General features: G+C 40.0%; 1 protein-coding gene across 1 annotated transcript in view; it reads left to right on the top strand.

Moving 5' to 3' along the window:
* The window catches only part of ECT2L (epithelial cell transforming 2 like), a gene marked incomplete at its 5' end in the record, with an annotated part of 57387 nt that overhangs the window by 28757 nt on the left and 4221 nt on the right, over positions 1 to 24409 (top strand). The window contains 11 exons of the mRNA XM_084890699.1: positions 197 to 289; positions 2215 to 2394; positions 5111 to 5214; positions 6617 to 6742; positions 7743 to 7829; positions 10175 to 10389; positions 11899 to 12046; positions 13557 to 13630; positions 13728 to 13884; positions 14484 to 14549; positions 17873 to 17961. Of these exons, the coding sequence (XP_084746825.1) occupies positions 197 to 289; positions 2215 to 2394; positions 5111 to 5214; positions 6617 to 6742; positions 7743 to 7829; positions 10175 to 10389; positions 11899 to 12046; positions 13557 to 13630; positions 13728 to 13884; positions 14484 to 14549; positions 17873 to 17961 (1339 nt within the window). The remainder of the gene's footprint in view (positions 1 to 196; positions 290 to 2214; positions 2395 to 5110; positions 5215 to 6616; positions 6743 to 7742; positions 7830 to 10174; positions 10390 to 11898; positions 12047 to 13556; positions 13631 to 13727; positions 13885 to 14483; positions 14550 to 17872; positions 17962 to 24409) is intronic.

The following is a 24409-nucleotide window of genomic DNA, read 5'->3' as shown; positions in this document are numbered from 1 at the left end:
CCTCATAAATGAAGTGTTTGGACTTCAGCTCTTAGGGGTGGACTGTAATAGGCTGATAAACTATTCTGCGAGGGATCTGAATTGAGAACAAGAGCTGCTATGGCTTTTCCTGGCCAGCTCATTAGCGCTCTTCAGTAACACTTAACTGTTGCCTGGCAAAACCTGTGAGTAAACTAATGGAAGTGTTTCTGTGCAGAGGCAGGAATAGAAGTTCTTTCCCAGCTCTCTCAGCTAACCGGCACGCGCTTTACCGCCCCCACTGGGATTGCAACTGGCTCCTACCAGCACAGTGAGTGTATTTGGGAATGGGCCATAGTGCCCACACACTAACTTGGGGATCACCAAAGATGAAGCACTTCTGACGGACACTCGTTCTGGATGAAGCCAACCACTGTCTTGCATTCCTTCTCTGACACTGTCATTTCCCAGCACCCAGTCATTTGCTTAGAAGGGGATTATTTTTTGCAAATATTTGCTTCAAGCCATCATTTATAAAACTCAGTTGAAAACATCATCTTTAACAGTGAAGCAAGCATGTTTAGTTGCTGATCTAGAGAAACAACAAGTACAAAGAATAGTTTTTTAGTAAATACAATTGATATGGTTTCATTTGAAAAAATGAACAAAGAGATAATTAAGAAGGGGCTTGCTCAGGTTTCATTGGTGTAACATTATCTGAGAAGAAAAACAGTCAATGATATTATACACACAAAAATGTGTAATATTCATTTAGATATGAAAGCTGAAGATATTGGATCAAAACATACCATTGGCTGACCAACAGGAGAACCAAATTGCTTTGCTTGCTTATCATTGTCCCCTGTTACATTCCCAGCCTCTTATCAAAGAAGGCTTGGGGTGATGCAGAAACTATATATAAAGCATTTGTACTCTGGTCCCAAATGCCAGGGGCCTTTGAAGATGGAAAAGCTGCCATAAATGGGGAACTTGTACGGGAAATGATGTAACAGAAAGCACATTGACTTGGTAGAGTTTTGTAACAGAAGTCACTTGTTAACTGTAGTTTATATTATGATAACATATTTGGCCCCGGGGAGAGAGGAATCTGCCTAGCAGAGCAGAGCAGGGTGCAGACACTGTCGTTTACAGAACAAGTTTTCTTCTTTTCTGCTCCTCGGTCTCCTCTTCCTCCTGTTCATCTTCTTTCCCCTCCTATTCCTATTCTCCGTCTAGAACCGTGGTCGGCAAACACATGTGGCTCTTTGGCCTCTTGAGTGTGGCTCTTACACAAAATACCACGGTCTGGGCGAGTCTATTTTGAAGAAGTGGCGTTAGAAGAAGTTTAAGTTTAAAAAATTTGACTCTCAAAAAGAAATATCAATCGTTGTACAGTTGATATTTGGCTCTGTTGACTAATGAGTTTGCCGACTAGAAGAACTGTTATATAGATTTTTCACATGTTTAGCAATAAACATAATGGGAGGAGAGTCAAACAAGTCTATTCAGGAAAGAAAATCAAATTTAACATTGCATTGTATCCTTCAGACTCTGGTTTTCAAGGAGAGAAACGTGTATAAGCACCCCTAGAGTCGTGCAGAGATAGAGATAGAGCTTGAAAGAAAGATACAGGGTTGGCTATGACACGGAGGACTTTAGATGGCATGATGGGGACGCCAGGCAGAGTGGATTTCTCTGTATTTTCATTTTGAGGATATAAACATAAAACAGTATATTCTTACTTAGATGCCTACTTCACTTCCCGATGCACAAATCCAGCAGCTATTTAATTTTTAATGTCAAACGTAATGACAACCTTATCTATCAAAGAATAGATAGGTGTTTGCTATTATTCATTGTAGTCTTTTAAAAAATATATATTTTATTGATTTTTTTACAGAGGGGAAGGAAGAGGGATAGAGAGTTAGAAACATCAATCAGAGAGAAGTATCAATCAGCTGCCTCTTGCACACCCCTTCTCAAGGATGTGCCTGCAACCAAGGTACATGCCCTTGACCAGAATCGAACCCAGGACCCTCAGTCCGAAGGCTGATGCTCTATCCACTGAGCCAAACTGATTAGGGCTCATTGTAGTCTTTTTGAGTTTCTAATTGTATCTCTGAAAGCAGACTATCTTACAATAGTTTTGTAATGAGAAAAGATAATAAACTTGATATAAACATGGTTATAAACAAGAAGTAAGATTGTTTCACCCAAGCTTACGTCTGCAATAATAACAGGAGAAAATAATGTCAGTTCTCAGTGACTGGCTGGGACAGCGGGAAAGGGCGCCCCCCTCCATCTACTTCAGCGAACCAAAGCTGCAGGCGTGGTCCAGCCTCACGGACTTCCTGGAAGACACCGTGAAGTCAGTGCGGAAACAGTTCAGACCTCTCTTCAAGGAGCTGCAGAAGAACATCAGTGGCAGGATAATAGGTGAGAGCTCTTGCTACTCCTGTTGCCGATGTTTAGTTGACTCCTAAGGATCTTCAGTACTGCTTTATTCCGTTGTTTTTCATATCTTCCTTCAAATATAACAAATATCCACTAAGAATAAGTATAAAATACTATTTACTAAGTACTAAATAGTATTTAATAAACATTAAATATTCTCTAATAAACATAAATAAATATTAAACCTTACTTAATAAATATTAAATATAAAGATGAATAGTTATAGTCATCTTCAAAATGCTGAAGCTAGTTCCTGGTTTCAGATTTTACCGTGTTATTAATCCTGTGTCAGTCAATTATTTACCTAGACACAATTCGCTATTTGCTCAGCCATCCAACTCTGTCCTATTCCCATTGCTATTTGCTCTCAAAGCTAAGCAACTCTTAAACCACAGCACCCATTACTTAAATTGTCCTGCAATTGTGTTCTATTTATTTTTTTACTTAAAATGTATAATTGGGTGATGGGTTCCATGGCCTTCTGTGGAACCTATTGGGCATTATTGAATCTCTCATTTATGTCCCATATCCATGATCAAATGATCACAATAGAGGCTTTTGGAAACAATGTCCTATGTCAACTGGATCTTCACCTAAATCAATCCATTCTTTACTTTTTTTTTTTTAAATATATTTTATTGATTTTTTACAGAGAGGAAGGGAGATAGATAGAGAGCTAGAAACACCGATGAGAGAGAAACATCGACCAGCTGCCTCCTGCACACCCCCTACCAGGGATGTGCCCGCAACCAATGTACATGCCCTGGACCGGAATCGAACCCGGGACCTTTCAGTCCGCAGACCGACACTCTATCCACTGAGCCAAACCGGTTTTGGCCATTCTTTACTTTTTAAAAAAGATATATTTTTATTGATTCTTTACAGAGAGGAAGAGAGAGGGAGAGAGAATTAGAAACATCGATGAGAGAGAAACATCGATCAGCTGCCTCCTGCACATCCCCCATTGGGGATGTGCCCACAACCAAGGTATATGACTGGAATCAAACCTGGGACCTTTCAGTCTGCAGGCTGACCTTCTATCCACTGAGCCAAACCGGTTTTGGCTTTAAATAACTTAAAAAATATTTTTTATTGATTTCAAAGAGGAAGGGAGAGGGAGAGATAGAAACATCAATGATGAGAATAATTTATCGGCTGCCTCCTGCACGCCTTTCTCTAGGGGATCAAGCCCACAACCTGGGCATGTGCACTGACCAGGAATTGAACCGTGATCTCCTGGTTCATAGGTTGATGCTCAACTACTGAGAAACACTGGTTGGGCAAAATCAGTCCATTCTCTAAAATAGTTTTTTATCATATGGGTAAATGACTTTTCCTCCATCTTTACCTATTTTGCTTTCCCTTAACTCTTCCCATCTGATTAAATAAAACACCCTATAAATCAAGTCTTAGATATATATATACCCTATTTTCTTTCTTCCCTTCCCTAGCACTCCTTCTTATTTAACATCTATTTATATAGTTACTGTTTATGCCAGAGAAGGAAACACAAGTAAGTATGCAGATATTTTATGTCAATATACAACATATTGTCAGTATATATCTTTACATAAATGCCTCCAAAACAGGGATTTGTCTTCTTGGCTTTAACTCTACCACATTTAGTAGATGTTCAACCAATATTTTCAAATAGTTATTAAATAATAAATAGGGAGAAATTATTTTTCCTGGTATTTCCTTGATATAAAAACTATACATAAAGATAGAAAGATTACCTCTTTAAATATAGAAGTATTTTTGATGATATATGTAAGCAATAAGAAGTAGAATAGAAGGTAATTCTTTTCATATTAAATTCAAGATGTCTAAAATATTTTTAAATGTAAAAGATATTTGTGTATGTATGTTAGGATATTATTTTCTGTGAGCTTAAAATCTTTATGTATTTGAGTGCAAAGATAAAGGGGAATATGGAGGAATCTTTGGTGGGATTATGATTCTACAATTTAAACTTATTCCTGGCTGGTGTGGTTCAGTGGTTGAGTGTTGACCTGTGAATCACAGTTCAATTCCAGGTCAGGGCACATGTCTGGGTTGCAGGTTTGTTCCCCAGCGGGGGGCGCCCGCAGAAGGCAGGCAATCAATGATTCTCTCTCACATTGATGTTTCTATCTCTCCCTCTTCCTTTCTCTCTGAAATCAATAAAAAAAATTTAAACTTACAAGGTTCGTTTTCATGTGTTCTTTCCGTATTGTTTAATTTATAGATTTTATTCAAGATCAGCTTTGTCAGGGTGGGTACTATATTTTTTAATATATATTTTATTGATTTTTTACAGAGAGGAAGAGAGAGGAATAGAGAGTTAGAAACATCGATGAGAGAGAATCATCGATCAGCTGCCTCTTGCACACTCCCTACTGGGGATATGTGCCCGCAACCCAGGTACATGCCCTTGACCAGAATCGAACCTGGGACCTTTTAGTTAGCAGACTGACGCTCTACCATTGAGCCAAACCGGTTTTGGCAGGGTGTGTACTTTTTATGGGCTGGACATTTAGTTTCTTTTACTTGTTTTATATTTTATCATGGAAGATAATCCTCATGGCATAATAGAATTTTAATTTTTATTCTTTGCATTTTTATCCACTATAAAACAACTGTGTGGCCTGAGCTGTGTTCTTCTTGATCACATCTCTTACATAAATTAATTACAGTGCAGATGGCTGTATATTTACAGGACAGTTTATGTTTGACACCATGAGTATGACTGACATTCTGAATAACCAAGAAATTGCACAAGCTCTGGCAGATGGATTGGTGGAGCTTTCAAAAGAAAATCCTGTAAGTTTTTGTTTTTTTTTAAAGAAAGCATACTACAAAAACCCTAACACTTAAATAAATTTTTAGTTTGTGTTTATTTATTGTTTAATTTGTATATCCACCCAGGGGTGCAATTCCTTAGAAAAATTACATCTGTTTGTAAAAACAGCTACTGAGAGATTCTGGGCCCAAGATCTATTAGGTACACAAAATAGGCAAATAGTAAAATCTAGATTATTTACGAGTTGACTCCGTGGTGCACTGTTTTCTGTCTTGTGATTAATTTCAGTCAGAAGTGACTTATTTAAAAAACACATGAGTGGCTTTATATTGCACACAAACATTATTTAATAGTTAAAACAATTAAGCATATGAAAGAGTAAAAAGGCTAGATAAGAAAGAAAGCGAACACAAAAGAACAGATCTTCCAAGTGACAGGAAAGTGCAATAAGCAGCCCGGCTGGGGAAGTGTAGAGTATGATGGGGACTAGGGATGACGGTAACACACCGGATGCTCTTTCAGGTCTTTAGTTTTCAAAGGAGAGATTCTCAGATTCTTCTCTTCCACTGCAGTAAATCAACTTTGTGGGTAGACTTAAGGTTGTCTTTGCATGTTCTCATTATCTCTCATGTGTCTGTTTTGGTTTTTCACCTTGGCTTCCTGGGTAGCCACCAGGTGTCCCCAGGTTAGCTGTCCACCATGAAGTCTGAGAGGCTGCAAGCGGCCATGATTTGCCTCCTCAGCAGTCCCACCTCCCAGCACTCTAGCCAACCCAGGGGCAGCCCAGTGCTGAAGGCCCCGGTGAGCTTTGTCAATAAAATGATCAGAGATAGTCACAGGGATAACCCTGAGGCTTTGAGAGATCCTGCACTGTCTCCCGAAATAACGATTTACTAAATGCGTTTGGTGTAGGTTCAGTGTACTTACTGCCACCTCATTCTTTAAAAGTAACCTGGTATGATATCATTTCGATGGTGCTCAAACTATAGCCTGAGAGGGAACCAAACTTGAGTGTTTTTCCCAGTAATCCAGCTGCTGTAGCCCTTCTCTCAAGCCTTCTTTTTCCTGAAAGACAAGATCCCTCCTGTCCCTTCCTCATCTGGCCAAGAGGCCGGTAGGGGCCACTTTGGTTCTGACGATATTAAGACCCATATCATGAGACCTTGGCAACCTAACTGAACGGTGACAACTGGTTGAGAACCAACAGTATACATGGTAACTGGAATATGTGATGAACTCAGAAGTCCCATTTACTGACTCTACGTGAATAATCATTACTTTGTTTTCTGGACTTACACATTACAAAAACTGAAAACGCTACTAAAAAAATATGTCCCCTTTTCTACTGTACTTTTGTTGATCTATATTTCCAATGAATGCATTAAATATGAATTTTGGGGGGATGGGGTGTGGATTTTTCAGGACAAACCTCTGGAATTTTTGTCGTATTTTCTGTTGAAGAAATGTAGTGAAAAGAGCAAAGATTTGGAAGAGAATGTTATTCTGACAAAATCTGACCCAAAGGCAGCCTTCAGTTTATTCATGAAGGTAAAGTTATTGCTGCATTTTTATGCCATTGCTTTGCTGTAGAGTTAGACACATGTGCTTGAGAAATTCATAGACAATAATAATAATTATTGTCTTCCAATTGGGCATTTCCTCGAAGAACTTTATTTTCTTGAAAAGGTATTTGTAGGATCATGAGTGACATTTAAGCCACTTACTAGTACAAGCATCAGCTGCACCACGTTAACTGGAATATCCTCTGGTCATATAGGAAAAGTCAAACATTTGCATTTTGCCTCTTTTTCAGCTGAGTCCGAAGATAACATAAATTTTTTTTTTTTCATTTGCAGCCCAGGACAGTGTGTGTGTGTGTGTGTGTGTGTGTGTGTGTGTGTGTATGAAACTAAGAATTGTTCTTCTTTTCTTAGTTAAGATTTAATTCCACAACAGAAAAGTGGGGTTGAAGCTAGTACTTCAGGCAAAAAGCAATAATTCTGCCAGTACAATATTCAGAACCCATACTTTCTTGATTAAGTGAAATAATCAGGATTCAGAAAACACTGAAAATTGCATTGCCAGAGAGCTGATTTCTGTAAAAATGTCATTTTAGAACCATTTTATGCCCAAAGAAAATCATCTACCTATCTTGCATGATCACAGCCCAGCCCCAACACAACCCCCCCATGGAGCCTGGTACTGGAGTAGACTTTGGGCATCTTAATAAAAGTCAGGTACCCGTGTGCCTCTGACTGACAGGGGACAGAGCAGAGCTGAGGCAGAGGCCTGCCAGACCATGTCTCACTCCCCTAGCTCTCGGGAGGGGGAGGGGGAGGGGAGCTGCCCGGAATTTACTCTCATGTGTAATGCAGTGCAAAGCTAAAGGGTTTTTATTTTTCACATCACATTTGCTCTAAGAGAGGCACCGATTTTTGTCCAGTGCTGCTTCACTGACGCGGAACGCTGCAGTTAGGGCTGAAGGCAGGGCCACAGAGCCAACGTTCAGACCTGCCTCTGTGTAATCAAGTCTGCATTGAATCCTCAGGAAAGAAATGTTCTGGAAGACCATCCTCAGGACACAAAACCAAGTCTCGGCAAAAATGATCCCAATTTTGAGGTGCTGGTTCAGCTGGTAAGCCAATTATTACGTAATAAAATTTTTCCACCTGTTTTTCTCCTGAGGCTCCCCACCCTCCCCAAAAACACACACACACACACCCTACAACAACAACACTCAACTACTTTCACCTTTATTCTGGTTAGAGCCACCAATTCACGGTCTGACTTTAAATGCTGAGTAGCATCAGTACAGCGTTTAGGGCTTCGTCTCTCAGACCAGAACGGTAGTGCTCAGAGGAGGCTGCAGTACAGCAGAGCCTTAGTCTGTCCTGTCCCAGTACACAGCTATGCGTGCTGTTTTGCTTTTGTTCAACACATGTCCACAGTTACCATCCTATTTCATTCTCGAAATCCTCTAACACAGATATTAGTAACCACATTTTTGTAAACGAGAAACTGAAGTTAGAAGACTTAAATGACTTCACTGAGGTTAAATAATTGGCAGGCATTTGCCAACCATATCCAAGGACAGATGAAGTTAAGAGAATAAGCCTCATTTTGGTACATGAGCACAAAGCTGATGAATATTCTATTGAGATCCTCCCCTAAATACCCAGCCTTTAAAACCTCCCAAAACAAAGGTCCCTGAGCATGCCCTCCCTCCCAGGAGCACACCCACGTTTCCCCCTGCCCCCCCATCCCCCCCACCCCAACTTCTTTCCCCACAGGCACGCATCTCCTAAACTCTCAGGGACCCCTGAAGTTTGCAACCAGGACAGCAACGGAAGCAGCAGCTCATCCCAGGAAACCCCCGGAGCCTGTCCCCAAGTCTGCTTTTCCCTCTGACTTCTTGGTGCGCCAAAGCAGCCCAGCCAAGGCTCATGTTCCCGGCCCTTTCTGGTTTCTCTGTCCCCAGCTTTAACAAACGTCCTCTAAAACTAAAAAACAACAGCAGCTGGCAAGAGAAACTTGAATCTCATGGCCTTGACCTCAGCCCCGAGGCTGTTTTTCAGCGGACATCACCTGGGTGGGTACACCTACAGCAGTGCAGACCGCAGCCCTCACTGGCCCTCAGAGAGTATGACTGGGAAATAGATACCTGACAACAGTCTTAAGACAACAAAAAGTTGGACACCTGAAACCTTAAGTCAAAATCATTATAAACGTTGGATGGCCCCAATGAATAAAAAATATGCAAAGACACATAAAAATATAATATGGGCTGCAAGCCAATCCTCAAGTGGGAAGCAGTTGTATTTTTTAACTCATTAGATAGAGATCTAAATAGGCATTATATACAGACCATGTGTTTGAAAGGTAAAATTAGCTAAGAACTGTGTGTTTATAGAATTGCAAACAGAGAGTTTTCTAATTTTTCTCTTGTTACTTTTCCATTTTAATTTTAGTTTATAAACTTCTGGTTGACTTGTTTTGAGTGAACCTCGTGTGGCACTAGGTTTTACTCCTGTCGTTTGATTTGGGGCTGGGGGTATACTTAGGGCTGGAGGGGAAAGAAGAAACTGTGCTCTAAGAGAATTAATCACTCTAGGCTCAAATACAAGCCCACCACATTTTTAAAATTTAAATATTATCATTGTTTTATTTTGTAAAGGTGCTGCTCATTTTGAAACTTTTGAAAAGTACAGATAAAAGGAAAAGAATGACCTATTCCCAGGAATGCAAACCAATTTCTCCAAATACAAACATAGCACACATAATAATAGGGGGTGGAATTTCTTTACACCAGTGTATGACTTTTCCCTCTGCATTAAGACAATAAAGCAAGATGTTGAAATATAGTAAACAGGACATTTGGCAGCCTAGCTACCCAGGGGAGATGGGCTCACAGTTCCCAAGGTAGGTGCTTTCCCCTAAATACTGAAAGAAGAGCATGAGTGTCCATATTTCATAACGTGCCCATGAGAAGTAAATTACTTGATAATGTGAGGGCTAGCTCATTTCAGGACTCCTGTCTGCAGGATAATCAATAAAGCACCACGAGGGGGAAACACACACAAATAAGAGCGGGCAACCCAAAGGCCTCCTCACCCACCACAGAGGCAGGACGCTGCCTTCTCATCACTGTACAGCCAGCAGCCAGCACAGGACACACCATGTATTCAAAGGACAGACTGAGAAAAGTAAAGTCCCATCTCTACCACAGCACCACACTGGCCCAGTGTGAGGGGCTATTTGGCGATACTAGGGACAAGCGATGTTCAGCGAGGTCCTCCATAGTCCCCTATAAAGATTCCCTTCAACCCTGCGTGTCACAGAGCAGCCAGGGCCATCTCAGAGTGACTGCCCGACTGCTGGTACTTCCATTGCTCTGTCTCCTTCCACTTTCAGGCTTTTGGGGGGCTGTACACCTGGAAAGAATCACTATGCTTTCTCTGAGTTCTTAATGCTTTTCTACAGGAGAGAAAGCTCCAGATGGACTGGTCTGCCAAGCGAACTAGAGTTGCAGGGGAACTCTTACAGAGTGAGAGAAAATACATGCAGATGCTGGAAATTGTGAGAGATGTTTACGTCGCACCACTAAAAGCAGCACTGGCCTCAAACAGAGCAATTCTGAGTGCTGCAAACCTCCAGATCATTTTCTCTGATATCCTGCAGGTTTTAAGACTCAACAGGTAATTCCTGAATACGTATTTTCTGAAATACTGTGCGGTGGGAGCAACCCACACTTACCTGCACAGAGGCTCAGGCAGTCTCTGCCTCTCCTGGGGACCCTGATCATAGCACAGAAGAGAGAGGATTTTTGCCACCTGGCTGCAACCGGTAGTGATGATTCCCAGGGGCTGATCCCTGCCTCAGTTCAAACCCTTGGTACTAGGAGTGCAGGTCAGTGCCAGGCAATTCTGTCTTCAACATATTGTTCATGCAAAAGACAAGACAGCATGTTTAGTTGAGCAATGGGAAAGGAACCGAAGGATGTGAAGGGACTAAGTTACTAGGATTCTTTGCTTAGAGAACCCATGGTCAGCTTAACAACAGTAGATGTTTTGAAGTATGAAATAGGACACAGAGGAAGTGATCATTTGATCTGTGGTAAAGACAAACTAAGCTTGTGGTTCTCTGCCAGTAACCTTCCAGATCAAGCATGTCAACCTCAAAGGCTAATACGGGCCAGATAACCAAGGTTTAAGTCTATGTGGGCCGCAAAAAAAAACAAAAGCCTCAATTTTCATAGAAACATAGGTTTATTTTGATAGAGACATGCTGAATACAAAGGACTAAAATAAATGAGTAATCATTAACATAAAATAATAGAACATTTTAATAAAAATTAATATTTTTTATCATTAACTTACCAGACATTGAATAACTGCACAAATTAATAAGTGTAACACAAATAAACCTATTTTTCTCATTCTCCAAAAATAAAATATTTCCTGTTGTGCACACCAAACAAGTCAGTATAAGACTAATGATGTGGCAATCGGTTGCTAAAATATTTGCTACTTGTATTAGTAGAGAGAAATGGTGTGCCTGTGCATAAGGCACATAGAGAAATGAATGCAGCATGATGATAGTAACCAGTCATTAGCGAACATTGTAGTTTGTTATTAATAATTATGTATAACAGGATATTGTAAAAGTTAAGTTATGAAAATTTTATTATAACGTCTCTTACAGACTGTTATACTGGTATTGGCTGGGCCACGAGTTTGACATGCTTGTTCCAGGTGACTTCCCTCAACCCAACTCCTACAAAATAAAGAGGTTGAATGAGGCTTGTTCTGTTTTCAAGGCCTGTGATGGCTAAATGAAGGACAACCTTAGATCCAGGGGAAATGGCCTGAGGGAAGGTTATGGCCATTTAAAATGAATCGAGCACTCTGTTCTGGGGACTGCATGGCTGGCCATGTGGGAATGGGAGAGTCAGGGGCAGCCAGTGGAGGCCAGCGTGGGGTTCGGCCTCAAGGGATTAAGGTGAGGAGGTGTGATCCCCCCACAGACAACCTAGTTCCTCCCTTCCCAGCTCCCCTTGTCCTGTCCAATCTGTATTATCACAAAAGTATGCCCAGCCATACGTGAGTAGGCTGAAGCAGGCTGCACTAATGACATCTGATTCATTTGTTAAGTTTATAGGTTATCACTGGCCAATATTTCATGGTCATGCTTTTCCTGTCTTACAGGCAGTTTCTAGATAACCTGAGAGACAGACTACAGGAATGGGGCCCAGCTCACTGTGTGGGAGAAATATTCTTAAAGTTTGGGAGCCAGCTGAACACATATACCAATTTCTTCAACAATTACCCCGTTGTTCTGAAAACCATTGAAAAGGTAAATGATTGAGTTACCATCCAGGCCTTTATGAGACCTGAACTTGAAAGGAAGTGTTATGTGCAATCCAAAGAACAAAGACTAATAGGGCTTGGTTTCCGGACCCACGCTGAGGACCCGGCATTTAATTTTGTATCATGAGAGGCTAGCACAGTGCTTCACACAGCAGGACCCAGAAACTAGTTGTTGGACGGAACTAATCCTCATGCAGATTGCCAGACTTTTGTTAGCTGCAGCTATCCTGCGGGTCACTTACAGGGAAATGTTTAGCTGTTAGAGACAGTGGAGCCTGTGAGCTCCAGTCCCACTCTGCCCCCACAGACCTGTGTGACCTTGACAAAGGTGGCTGTCTTATGAAGAAAAGGAATTTATGGTCCGTGTTTCTTGGGGTAAGGCTACTCAATTTGTGAAATTTCACTATGCATGAGGAATTTCTTTGTCGTACATTTCTTAGAAAGGGCATTGTGACTGGTGCCGTATGTAGCTGAGCAGGAAGGAATATTCGCTTCGCTCTGCATCACTAGCTGTTCTGGTTGGGATCTTTTCTAATGGCAGTAAGATCCCTTTCTTCCCTCCTCAATTTGTATCAGAAGTGCAGCCGAAGAGGCTACCTTGTGACATGGGGCACACTTCCACCTGTGGCCGCTTCGGCTGTGTCCCCCTGGCTGCACTGAGCCCCCCGGGGCCGTTTCCTGACCTTGGGCACCTCCCTTTATGGTACCCCTTCACCCTGTCCAGAGAGTTTAACACTGCTAGACATACTAATTATGTATTGGGTGAAAATTGCACGAATAAGGCAATTTCATAGAGCTGACTACAAAGACAAGAATTGCCAATTTTTTTTATAGTGAATGATAATGATATCTGGCTCATTAAAATAGGGTGTGCATTTAAGTACTCAATAACTGTTAGCTACTACTATTACTGAAATCAGTTAGTATTTATTTAATTTCTAGGAATTAGCATTACTGGCATCTTTTAGGCATGTCCCCACTGAGAAAAATGGGTACTTCCTGGGCACCTTGCTGGTGATGAATGAATACACTTTAAAACAGATGTTAAATACAATGGAACACCTTTATAATGATTAGCAGCAGGTATTATAGGTGAATACCATCAACTGTCTTTTACGACAAGGAAATAACATTTACTGTGCAACAGGCATTTTATGGACAGGATTTATTTTTCCTTCACAAGTGTCAGGTATGATATTTATGGAAACTAAGGCTTGGGGAGTTAGGTAACTTAACTAGTTCACAAAGAATGAGGTTGGAAAGTCTGTTTTCATTTGTCAATACTGGTTAAGTTCAATGAACAGGGTTAGCTCTATGGTATGAATAAATCACTATATTTAGTACATTATATTAGTAAGTACTAATAGTACTTGGACCAGAGGTAGATGTTGCCCTCTTGCTTTGAGGGCTTCATAGATCATGTCTGCCCGGGGTAACAGAATGCTTTACAACTGTCACACCGAGCGAAGTTTTGACAATATTATGCTCACCTTTAGTGCAGAGAGATGGTACCAGCATTCCGAGCTTTCCTGAAGAGGCACGATAAAACCATTGTCACCAAAATGCTGAGGTAAGTTCTGAGGGAGAGCACAGCTGAGGCACCCCAAAGACCAGGCCTTCTTTGACCTTTGGAAAGAGACCAGGTTCCCTTCTCTGTGCCCCCACAGCCTGCCGGAGCTGCTCCTGTGCCCATCCCGAAGATTTGATGAGTATGTTCATCTTCTCTATGCGCTGAGGCTTCATACTCCTGCAGAACATGCTGACCGTGGGGACTTGACCGCTGCAATTGACCAAATGAAAGCATACAAAGGTTATATAGATCAGGTTGGTTGCTCACAAGAGTCTGTGTCCTTTAAAAATGCTACAATGCTTTTTCTGTAGTCTCACTCAAATTCTTCAGCCTTTGAATGTGAAATCGTTGTGTTCAGAGACTTGGAGCACTACAGGCATCTATTTTAAGCCAAACAACATGAGATAATGTTTTCAGAAAACTCTACAAGTACAACAAAAGCTTTATTAATATGAAAGTTTGAAGAATGGAGTATTGGGATTGATTTTTCTAGAGGACTAAAAGAAAAAAATAAAATCCTTTTTTGTGGAAAGAACTTAATGTATGAGATTTTCTGAATTAAGTCAGCATCTCAGAGTGTGGTCCTGTCATTCTGAACAACCCTTGTGATGAGCACTCTGCACGGGTCCAGGCTGAATGTAAACTGATGACATATTTTTGCCCAGAAGATGCTTTTTGAATGGTTTTGTCATTTGCCTCTTTGTTTTAAAACACTGGGTCCATGAAATTAGATTCTTATTATAATGTATAGAAATCGCAAGTCCTGTATCAAGTGCCATGAAATATTTTAAATATATTTTTATGTATACACGTTTCACAATTTTATTTCCCTTAAAATCACTTTGTTTTCTAGATGAAGCAAAACTCCAATAAGAAAGATCAGCTGTCAGACATACAGAGAAGCATCTTGGGGTGTCCTGTACGTATTCTGATGTACTTGCTGCATCTCCTGCTCATGGATAAAACCTCATATCATTGGCAAAAGAGACATACAGATGTCCAATCAGCTAACATCTGTTGAATGCCTGCCCTGTGCCTGGTGCTGCCAAGCCCTCACATTTCACATCCTTCTATCTGCAAGGATGCTAAGTGGGCTCGCGCCCATCCCTTAACTTTCGTGCAGTGTTACCTCCTTTCTTGGTACTACTGGGATCACAATCCTCTCTGAGAAAAGGGCCATGTATTTCATTGCTTCATATTCCTCTGTGCATAGTATCTGGTTAGGATCTTGCACACTGAGGATACCTGAGAAATCTTAGAAGCTCTCTGTTGGATGTTACCTATAGAATAACATCTGGTCCCTTTCTACCTTTTCTTTTACTGCCCTGCCTACCACTCTATGAGCCAACATACAGATCTACTCACAGTTCTCCAGTAATGTCAGCCTCCCCTCACACAGTTGTGCTTTGCCCATACTCTTTCTTGAAAATGACCTTCCATTCCTACCCTGCTGGGCAAACTCCTATTCATCCTTTACAAGTCCAGTTCAATCATCATCTTCCTGTAGTTGCTCCCACCATCTCCTGCTGGGAATTGCCCCTTTCTGGGTCTCCTGCAGCACCTTGAACATCTGTCACATTTTATTACAATCCTATACTCGCAAGACTGGGAACTCAATCAGGGGTGAGCTATGTTTTACTTGTCTTCTAGAGTTTGGCATATAACAGCAGCTAGATACATGAATTATATTGAATTAAATTATTGATTTGAGATGTTATTTTTATTTGGTCAAATTAGGGAAGCAAGATGGAGTTATTTTGTCATAACTTAGATCTGCATATTTTGGTAGGGAAAATGAAGTGGAGTCGATTGAATTATACAAAAAGTTCAAAATCTTAGAACTTCCTCTCTAGATGATTGTTCACACTAAGTGACCATCTCCATCTCCATCAGTGCAAGGGCCTGACTTCTTAATTTGTAATAATTCATTCTCTTCCTTTTCTTGATAGTTTACTTCTTATTCACCCCACTTCCTCTTTATTTTTGATGCTAAGAAAATGTTTATAAATAAAACAATTTCAGTAACTTAAGAAATTAGACAACACCCTAAAATAAAGTTTTCATTGTTAATTCTGTGGTCTTTATATAAAGAATGCCTATTTTATAAATAAAATCATTTGGCTTTTTTTTTCTTTCTTTCTTTCTTTTTTTTAAATAAATTTTTATTGTTCATATTATTACAAATGTTCCTTTTATCCCCCCCCTCCATTGCTCTCCTCCACCAGGTTCCCACCCCACCCTCTGCCCTTTCCCCACTCCCCATTGTCCTCATCCATAGGTGCACAGTTTATGTTCAGTCTCTTCCCACATCCTCCTCTCCCCTTTTCCCCAAGAATCATCAGTTCACTCCCCTTCCATACCTCTGATTCTATTATATTCACCAGTTAATATTGTTCATCAATTTTTTTTTTAATTTCCTTGGTTTTTAGATTCACTTGTTGATATTTACGTATTTGTTGTTCATATTTTTTTCTTTATTTACTTTCTCTTCTGAAAGAACCCCCTTCAGCAATTCATATAATTCTGGTTTGGTGGTGATGAACTCCTTTAGCTTTTTTTTTATTAGTGAAGCTCTTTATCTGACCTTCGATTCTGAGTGATAGCTTTGCTGGTTAGATTATCTTTGGCTGTAGGTTCTTACTATTCATCACCTTGAATATTTCTTGCCATTCTAGTCTGGCCTGCATGGTTTCTGTTGAGAAATCAGCTGACAATTGTATAGGTGCTCCTTTATAGGTAACTACCTGCTTTTCTCTTGCTGCTTTTAATATTCTCTCTTTGTCTTTTGCTCTTGGAATTTTAATTATGATTTGTCTTGGTGTGGTCCTCTTTGGATTCCTTTTGTTTGGAGTTCTGTGCGCTTCCTGGACTTGAAAGTCTAATTCTTTCACCAGGTGGGGGAAGTTTTCTGTCACTATTTCTTTCAGTATGTTTTTGATATCTTGCTTTCTCTCATCTTCTGGGACCCCCATAATTCTGATGTTGGTTTGCTTCAAGTTGTCCCAGAGATTTCATACATTATCTTCAATTTTCTGGATTCTCTTGCCTTCTAGCTTCTGCGGAGGAGTGTCTTCTGGCTATGTTCCAAATCTTTGACTTGATTCTTGCGATCTTCCATTCTGTTTTTAGGACTCTGTATAATATTTTTTATTTCAGACAATGTATTCTTTATTTCTTGTTGATCCCTTATCATTTCTTGTTGATTCCTTATTAATTCTAGTTGATCCCTTTTCATATCCTCATAGATCTTATCGATCTTTTCTAGGAAATTCTTGAAAAACCTTATAAGCGTAGATTTGAACTCTATATCCAGTCGCTTTTTGTCCTCCATTTCTTTTGTTTGTGATCTATTTCGTCTTGGCATTTTTGCAGCTTCCCTGATGGGGCGGGGTTTCAGGGTGGAGCCTACAGCTTTGGCTTTTGTCAGCCCCCCCCCACCCCCCCCATGCGGCTCCTGAGTCTCAGGGTCCTTCAGTACTCGTTGCAAGCGCCTCTGAAAGAAAGATGCCCTCAATTTTCGCCTGATACCAAACAGTCTAGGCTCTCCCCCAATGAGCCCGGTATTGGGGTTCAGCTCAGTTGGAAGTGGAGTTGGAGGTGGCGTTCAGAGCAGTCTGGAGCCCCTGTCTCCTTCCCGCCAGGGCAATCCCGTGGCACAGCCAACTGTCCCTTCTCTGCGCGCAATGTGCGCGCCTCCGGGACCTCCTTTCGCTGCTCCCCTGGGGTTCCACCTTACAGCCCAGCTCCCTCTGTTTGAGCCTGGGTCCCCAGGGTCTGGCTTAGAACTGGGGTTCAGAGCAGTTGGAACTGGGGCCCAGCGCAGTCGGAGCTTTTATCTCCTTTCCTGCTAGAGAACGCCAGCCAGGCACTCAGCCTCCCTCCTCTACAACTCCGTCCTCTCTGCACGCCGTGTGTCTCCGTACCTTAGGCTTTTACAGCTCCGCTCTTCCTTCTGGTTTTCTCCTTGCTTCTCGTTGTAGACTTTCCAGTCAGTCGACTTTCCTGTAGTTCTGGGTAATGTCCATTTTATATTTTAGTTGTATTTTATTGAAATCGTTGTGTGTGGCTGCGGGTAGGTGTTTACCTGTGCAGCCATCTTGGATTCTCCCCCTCATTGGCTTTTTTTTATAATCGAACTGAGTTCTACTCAACATTTGTATATTCTGGGATACAAAATGATTCTGCAGTAGTGGGGCCTTTTATTTTCTAAAAATGTGTCTGATTTTGTGTTTTATTTCTTAGATTCTATCAGAAGTAAACAGATATCTGATCAGAGTCCAAGATGTAGCCCAGCTTCACTGCTGCGATGAGGAAATAAGTTTCTTTTTAAGGTAAACATCTAACTACCTTGCAGCTGTCACTGTGTCTTACTCACACCCTGTGACCTGTACAATGTCTGACATAGTAGTTTACGATAATCTATGTGTTGAACTGAAAAGTTACACACACCCCTCTGAGGTGCTTTATCACCTACGTCAGTTCCAGGCAGCTACTGGGCAAATGGGAGAAAATAAATAGTTTTTGCCAGGACCATGAACTACACAGAAACAGGAATTCTGAAGTTAGTCACTTCCCTACTGAGAGATGATCCAAGTGTTGTGGGATATCACATGTGTGATCTGCTCAACTGTAAGAAAGAGCACCAGTTTATCCTCAGATACTTACTGTGGTCAGTAGTTAAAAGGTCTCACCATAAGATCACCATGATATTGAGGTCTCACCATATCTAGTTTGCACACTGCTTCAGAGTCATGTAAGAACAAAAGATGGGAGGGTGTCAATTTCCATAAACTAGCATCCAATTTTCTCTTATAAAACAAAGATGGGCAATTTCTGTAAAGGGTCAGCTAGTAAACATTTAGGTCTTGCTGGCCAAATAATCTCTGTGGCAACTACCTAACTTAGTCTTTGAAGCACAAAGGCAGTTATATAACCAATATAACACATAACAGATACCATCTTTATAAACAATATAATACACAAATGAGTGTGGCTGGGTTCCAATAAAACTTCATTTACAAAAACAAGTGGTGGGGGTGCCTGGCTGGCGTGTCAGAGTGGTTGAGCCTTGACCTATGAACTGGGAGGTCGCAGTTCAATTCCTGGTCAGGGAACATGCCTGGGTTTTGGGCTTGGTCCCCAGTAGGGAGTGTGCAGGAGGCAGCCTATCAATGATTCTCTCTCATCATTTATGTTTCTATCTCTCTTACCATCTCCCTTCCTCTCTGAAATCAATAAAAAATATATTTTAAAAAAAACCCACACACAAACAAGTGGTGGGGCCAGTCTCTGCTTTAGGAAATTGTTTGCCAAAATGTGTTCTCAGTATTAATGGCAATGATGATAACTCAACAAATAGCAACCAAATGGAGAGGGAATTAACTTCTTTTATTTGTCCAACTCCAATAAAAGAAAAAAAAAAGGTTTAACTGTTATTTCAATGAATATTTCAATTAACGTTTCCCAAAATCACAGGGTTGAGGTGGGGAATGATTGGAAATCAGTTCTCTCTCCTAATCCCCACCTAGAGTGACTCTTAAGTGAAAATCAAATCACACAATTGTGTCACTTTTCTCATTGACACAGTTTTTGTCTTGTTTTGATTTTGTTGTTTTGGTCAGCGGCAATAGAAGAGATACAATGATGGAAGGAGACTATCTGCCAAACCAGCAATTCTAAACACACCCATGTAGTAGGAATGTGCTAGGAGTTGCTCCGTTTATTTCTTTTCTTAAATTGTCTAAAATTGATTTCAGAGAGGAAGGGAGAGTGAAATAGAAACATCAATGATGAGAGAGACTCATTGATTGGCTGCCTCCTGCACACTCTCTACTGAAGATTGAGCTGGAAACCCCAGGTATGTACCCTGATTGGGAATTGAACTGTGCCATCCTGATTTATAGATCAATGCTTAACCATTGAGCCACACCAGCCAGGTTGCTCTAGTTTCTGATTATTAGAATTTATTTTACCTCTCTAGGATATATTTTACCTTAAACACTCTTCCTCTTTTTATGTAATTCCAAGTATCTGACTTATACAATTTTCCTTCTCTCTGAAGAACTTTTAACATTTCTTGCTAGGCAGGTCAATGAAGTCCTTCAATTTTTGTCTGAGAAAGTCTTTTGAAGGATAATTTCTCTGGTTACAGAATTCTAGCTTAGTGGGCTTTTTCTTTCAACACTTATGTCACTCCACTGTCTTCTTCCTTGCATGTTTTTTGAACAGGAATCCAGTATAATTCTTATACTTGCTCTTCTATAAGTAGGGCATTTTACAATTCTCTAGGTCCTTTCAAGTTTTTATTTTTGTCTTTGACATTTTGGAATTAAAATATGATATGCCTAGGTGTAGATTTTAAGTTTTCCTTTCTTCCTAGACCTGTGATTTGGTGTCTGTCAATGATTTTGGAAAATTCTCAGCCATTATTACTTCAAATATTCCCTCTGCTCCTCTTCTCCAGCTGATATTCCTTGTGGACAGTGTTACAGCTTTTGTAATTGCCCCACACTTTTTGGATATTCTGTTTCTTTCTTTCCAATCTTTTTTCTCTGTTTTTCAGTTTGGTAAGTTGTATTAATGTATCTTGGCTCACTGATTCTTTCCTTAGCTATGTCCAGTCTGCTGATAAGGCTATCAAAGGAATTATTCTTCTGTTGTTTCTGATTCCTAGAATTTCTTTTTAATTTCTCAGCATTTCATTTATATTTATATTACTCATCTGTTCTCTCATGCTATCCACTTTTTCCAATGGAGTCCTTATTTATCATACTTATCTTAAATTCAAAATCTCTACCATAGCTGAGTCTGGGGATTGAGCCGGCAGCCCAGCCATGTGCCCTGACTGGGAATCGAACCAGTGGCTTCTTGGTGCATGGGTCAATACTCAACCACTGAGCAACATCTTCTGGGCTAAGCCTGTGTTTCTATTCGTCTATTTGCTGTAACTGTGTTGTTAGAGGCTTCACATTTCTCTGATGTCCTTGTTTTTGTCTCCTTTGTAGTCCTGGGTTTTCTAGAGATCCTTTAAATGGAGTCTGAGCCTTGCTGTTCTTTGCAGCCGTAATCCCTTGTTATTATAAAGAATCCCATGGATGGCGATTTAGTCTGGTTTTCAGTGAGCCTGTGCACCTGGGCGATGCTTCTCAGGTGTTGTTGTTTTTTTTCCCTCTCAGGTAAGACAGAAAAGCATTTCCCTTCCCACGTTGTTTAGGTTTTGGAAAAAGTTTCCCTTGAGGCCGTCTTTCTTTGTTAAGGAGAATAGCACTTTCTGGGGTTGTTTAAAAATGGTTACTTTTCTCCTCCCTATTGGGAGCAATGAGATTTTTCTTAGATTTTCACAGTAGGAACCTCATGGGGCTCCTGGAGGTAAACTGATGCAGCTGGGCCTCCAGGAGTTTTTAATTTCTGAACTAGTTCAGAGTCTATAGCAATTAGTCAATTACCCTTAAACTATTACCCAGTGCTGGCTCCAGTGTGCAGTTTCTGCGTCCAGTGAACTATAACTCTCTGTATACATGGTCTCTCCAGCTTTTAGGGCAATGGTTTACCTTGTGACCTCAACTCTGATGGCTCTACAGAGAGCTGTTGATCAGAGTTTTTCAGCTTCTTTTTTGTTGTGAGGATGGACATGAGGACTTTCAATCTCTTTACATAGACAGCCAGAAACTGGAAATCTCAATTGTTAGAATTTAAACGTCTGTCTTTAGTGTTTCTACAACAGAGTGCATTTGAGAATTTCAGGATAGTGAGATAATACTAATTATTTCAGAATCTAATTATGAGGTACATTTATATTTAAATAGGCACTATATCAGTGATTTCCCAAACAATAAATATACAGTACATGTACTTTTACATATTTGAAATTAAAAGTAAATGCAAAATAGGATTACATTCCAAAAGATATAATAAGTAGTCTGCAATCTTGTTTTCTGCCACTTTAGAAAACTACATGAAACTCAAGAAATGGCATTCCTATGATTTCCATTAGGGCTTTCTACTTAGTGGAAACTCTGCTTATATTTATAGATATAATACCAACTCACATGAGTAGAAGGCTTTGCAGTTTACCATATATTTTAACTTCTCTCACTTGATATAATCTTTTTAAAATTAAAAAAAATATATATATTTGATTTTTTACAGAGAGGAAGGGAGAAAGATAGAGAGCTAGAAACATTGACCAGCTGCCTCCTGCACACCTCCTACCGGGGATGTGCCCGCAACCAATGTACATGCCTTGACCAGAATCAAAATTGTGACCTTTCAGTCTGTAGGCCGACGCTCTATCCACTGAGCCAAACTGGTTTCAGCTGATATAATCTTTACAACCACTTGGTGAGGAACCATATTTGTGGATGGGGAATCTGTACTTAAGCAAGTTGTCTGATATCACAGAACTAACAAATGCTGGTCTAGAATTCAAAACCGAGTCCCAGTGCTCTAACCATTGATTAGACCAGCAGGTGGAAAGCTGAACTAAACCTTCCTCATAATAAACTCATCAATATAGCAGCAGTTGCTAAACAAATTACTAATAAAATCTGCCAAAGAGAAAATAATATTTGCACTATAAATAAAAAATTTTCTCTGGGTAGAGATGAAGTCAGAGTATTTTTAGAGCTAGGAAAATTGGAGGTATTTGTCTTTCTGTGGTCATAGCCCACAGAGTTGGGGGTATATTAAGCTTTCAGAATACATTATGCATTATTGTGTTGTTTTCCCCCCAGAAACACTGATTTTCATTTATGTGACTTTAAGCTTGTTGACTTTTATTGTTTTCCCCTTCCCATCGGGTCTCCCCAAAGTTAGTTACAAAAATGGAGCCCTCTAGGACTGGTGAATAGAGCCTTAAATAACCATTCCTCAGACCCAGAGTTTTCTTAAGGAAAAACCCTACTACAATGCCAAAAATGCATGGTTCTTCCTTTTTAGTTTTACCCAAAGGGACCAACAGTCATTTTCCAGGGCAACCATGCATTGAGGAAAGGGGACGAACCTAGACGTCTTGGGGATACTTAACTCTGGCTCTGCATTTTTCTTGGGGACCCAAAAAGTGACCATGATTCACCGGAGTGTGGATGATGGGTGAGGTGATAGTATTGGCTCAGGTTAGCTTATAGAACCAATGGTCTACTAATGTCTGTTCATGCTAAAGGTTATGTTCTGAAAATTCCTTTTAAAGTTTTATGTATTTATAGAAGTTGGGTACTTTGTCTATAAAAGTCGGGTACATTGTTTTTCGGGTTGGCTAATGCAATAAACAACAAAATGCTTCTAGGATGGTATTACAAATTTAAACTATAGTAGACCTGTTTCATCTTGCTGAGACATTGAACCTATTTGTGAACAAGCAAAAAAAAAAAAAAAATCCTATTCAAGTTTATGGAAAATACTCTACCCTTAGAGTTGATTCTTTTGAATATGAGTAGAAGTTTTCTGAAACTCTACTAGGATCCATAGTTTCCATTTTAGCAGCTCCATTATGTCAATGAGAAAGGTGAAATTATTTGCTTTTGCATATGGAATTAAGATTTTTTTTTTAGAAAAGATTGATTTTTTGGGGTCTTTGGATAAAAATTATTGGAGATAATTATTTACCTTAATTTAGCAAATTGCTTTTTAAAAGCTTTTTCCCCCTAGATAAAACTCAGATTTATATGTATTTTAAATAGCACTCTAATAATCAGATTGAAATAAAAACTAATTTGGATATTTATCTTTTCCTGCTCATGTTCTCAGGTTACAAGAGACCTCAACTCCCAACTCAGTTAATGTGGAATTTTATTAAAAGAAGCCTGCTCCTTCTCTTCCTTCCCTAAGCCAACCACCCACGGGGTCCAAGTGGTCACAAAATTGAATTCTCATTCATTTACCTCTATTCTCGATGTTGTTCCTTCCAAGGGAAAAAAATGAAACAACCATTTACCACAGCAACATCCCTTTCAGAACCACTTCTTTTAAGCACCCTTGTAGGACCTTTTTGGCTAATTCACATAAAACAGCAAACTTTTATTATAACTTTCAACATTTTTCTAAGTTGGTATAATAGAGGAAATAATTGTTCTTATCAATTATATGGTAAAAGTATTGCCACAAAGGAGCAAGAATACAGATGGAGTTCTTTTGCCTATTTGAAGCGGCCTTTCACTGCATATCACCCATCACACATACTTGAAATGCAGCCTGTCTTTCTTGCTTCCTTTCTTTCTTTCTCAATTCTATTTGATCCATTATTGTCAATTGTCTAGATCAATTTGATCTAGAACATTATTTCTTGCAAAGTATCAGTATATGTGCAGCATCCCACTCCTTCCAGCTGGAGTCATAACCAGAGATGGGAAGGAAATATATGAGTTGGCTCTAGGGATTAGATGACCATATCTACCTATCCACGCAACCAACATGACCTGAACTTCCTAACACTTGTTAAATATCTGAAACTGAGGTATAGTACTCTTTAGAAATGTTGAACTCCCTGACCCAGTCCTCTGCCCAGATTACAGGATGGTTGTAACTGGTAAGTGCCTCACTACTCAGTATGGCCTGCTTACCAACCTACCCAGGGCACTTTAGAAATAGTCTCTCAGGCTACTCTAGCTCTATTAAATCAGAATTTGCATTTTTAAAAAATCTCAAAGTAACTCAAATGCACATTAAAATTTGTACTATGTATAAGTCAGAGACATTTATCACATGAAGTAGACTCTAAATATAATATATGGCAGCTTCTATGGAGAACAATCTGGAAGTTTTTTATTAAAATGAATACACCCT

Source organism: Pipistrellus hanaki (assembly GCF_964339955.1).
Source record: "Pipistrellus hanaki genome assembly, chromosome: 7".
NCBI lineage: Eukaryota > Metazoa > Chordata > Mammalia > Chiroptera > Vespertilionidae > Pipistrellus > Pipistrellus hanaki.
This window is presented reverse-complemented; position numbering and strand designations above follow the sequence as displayed.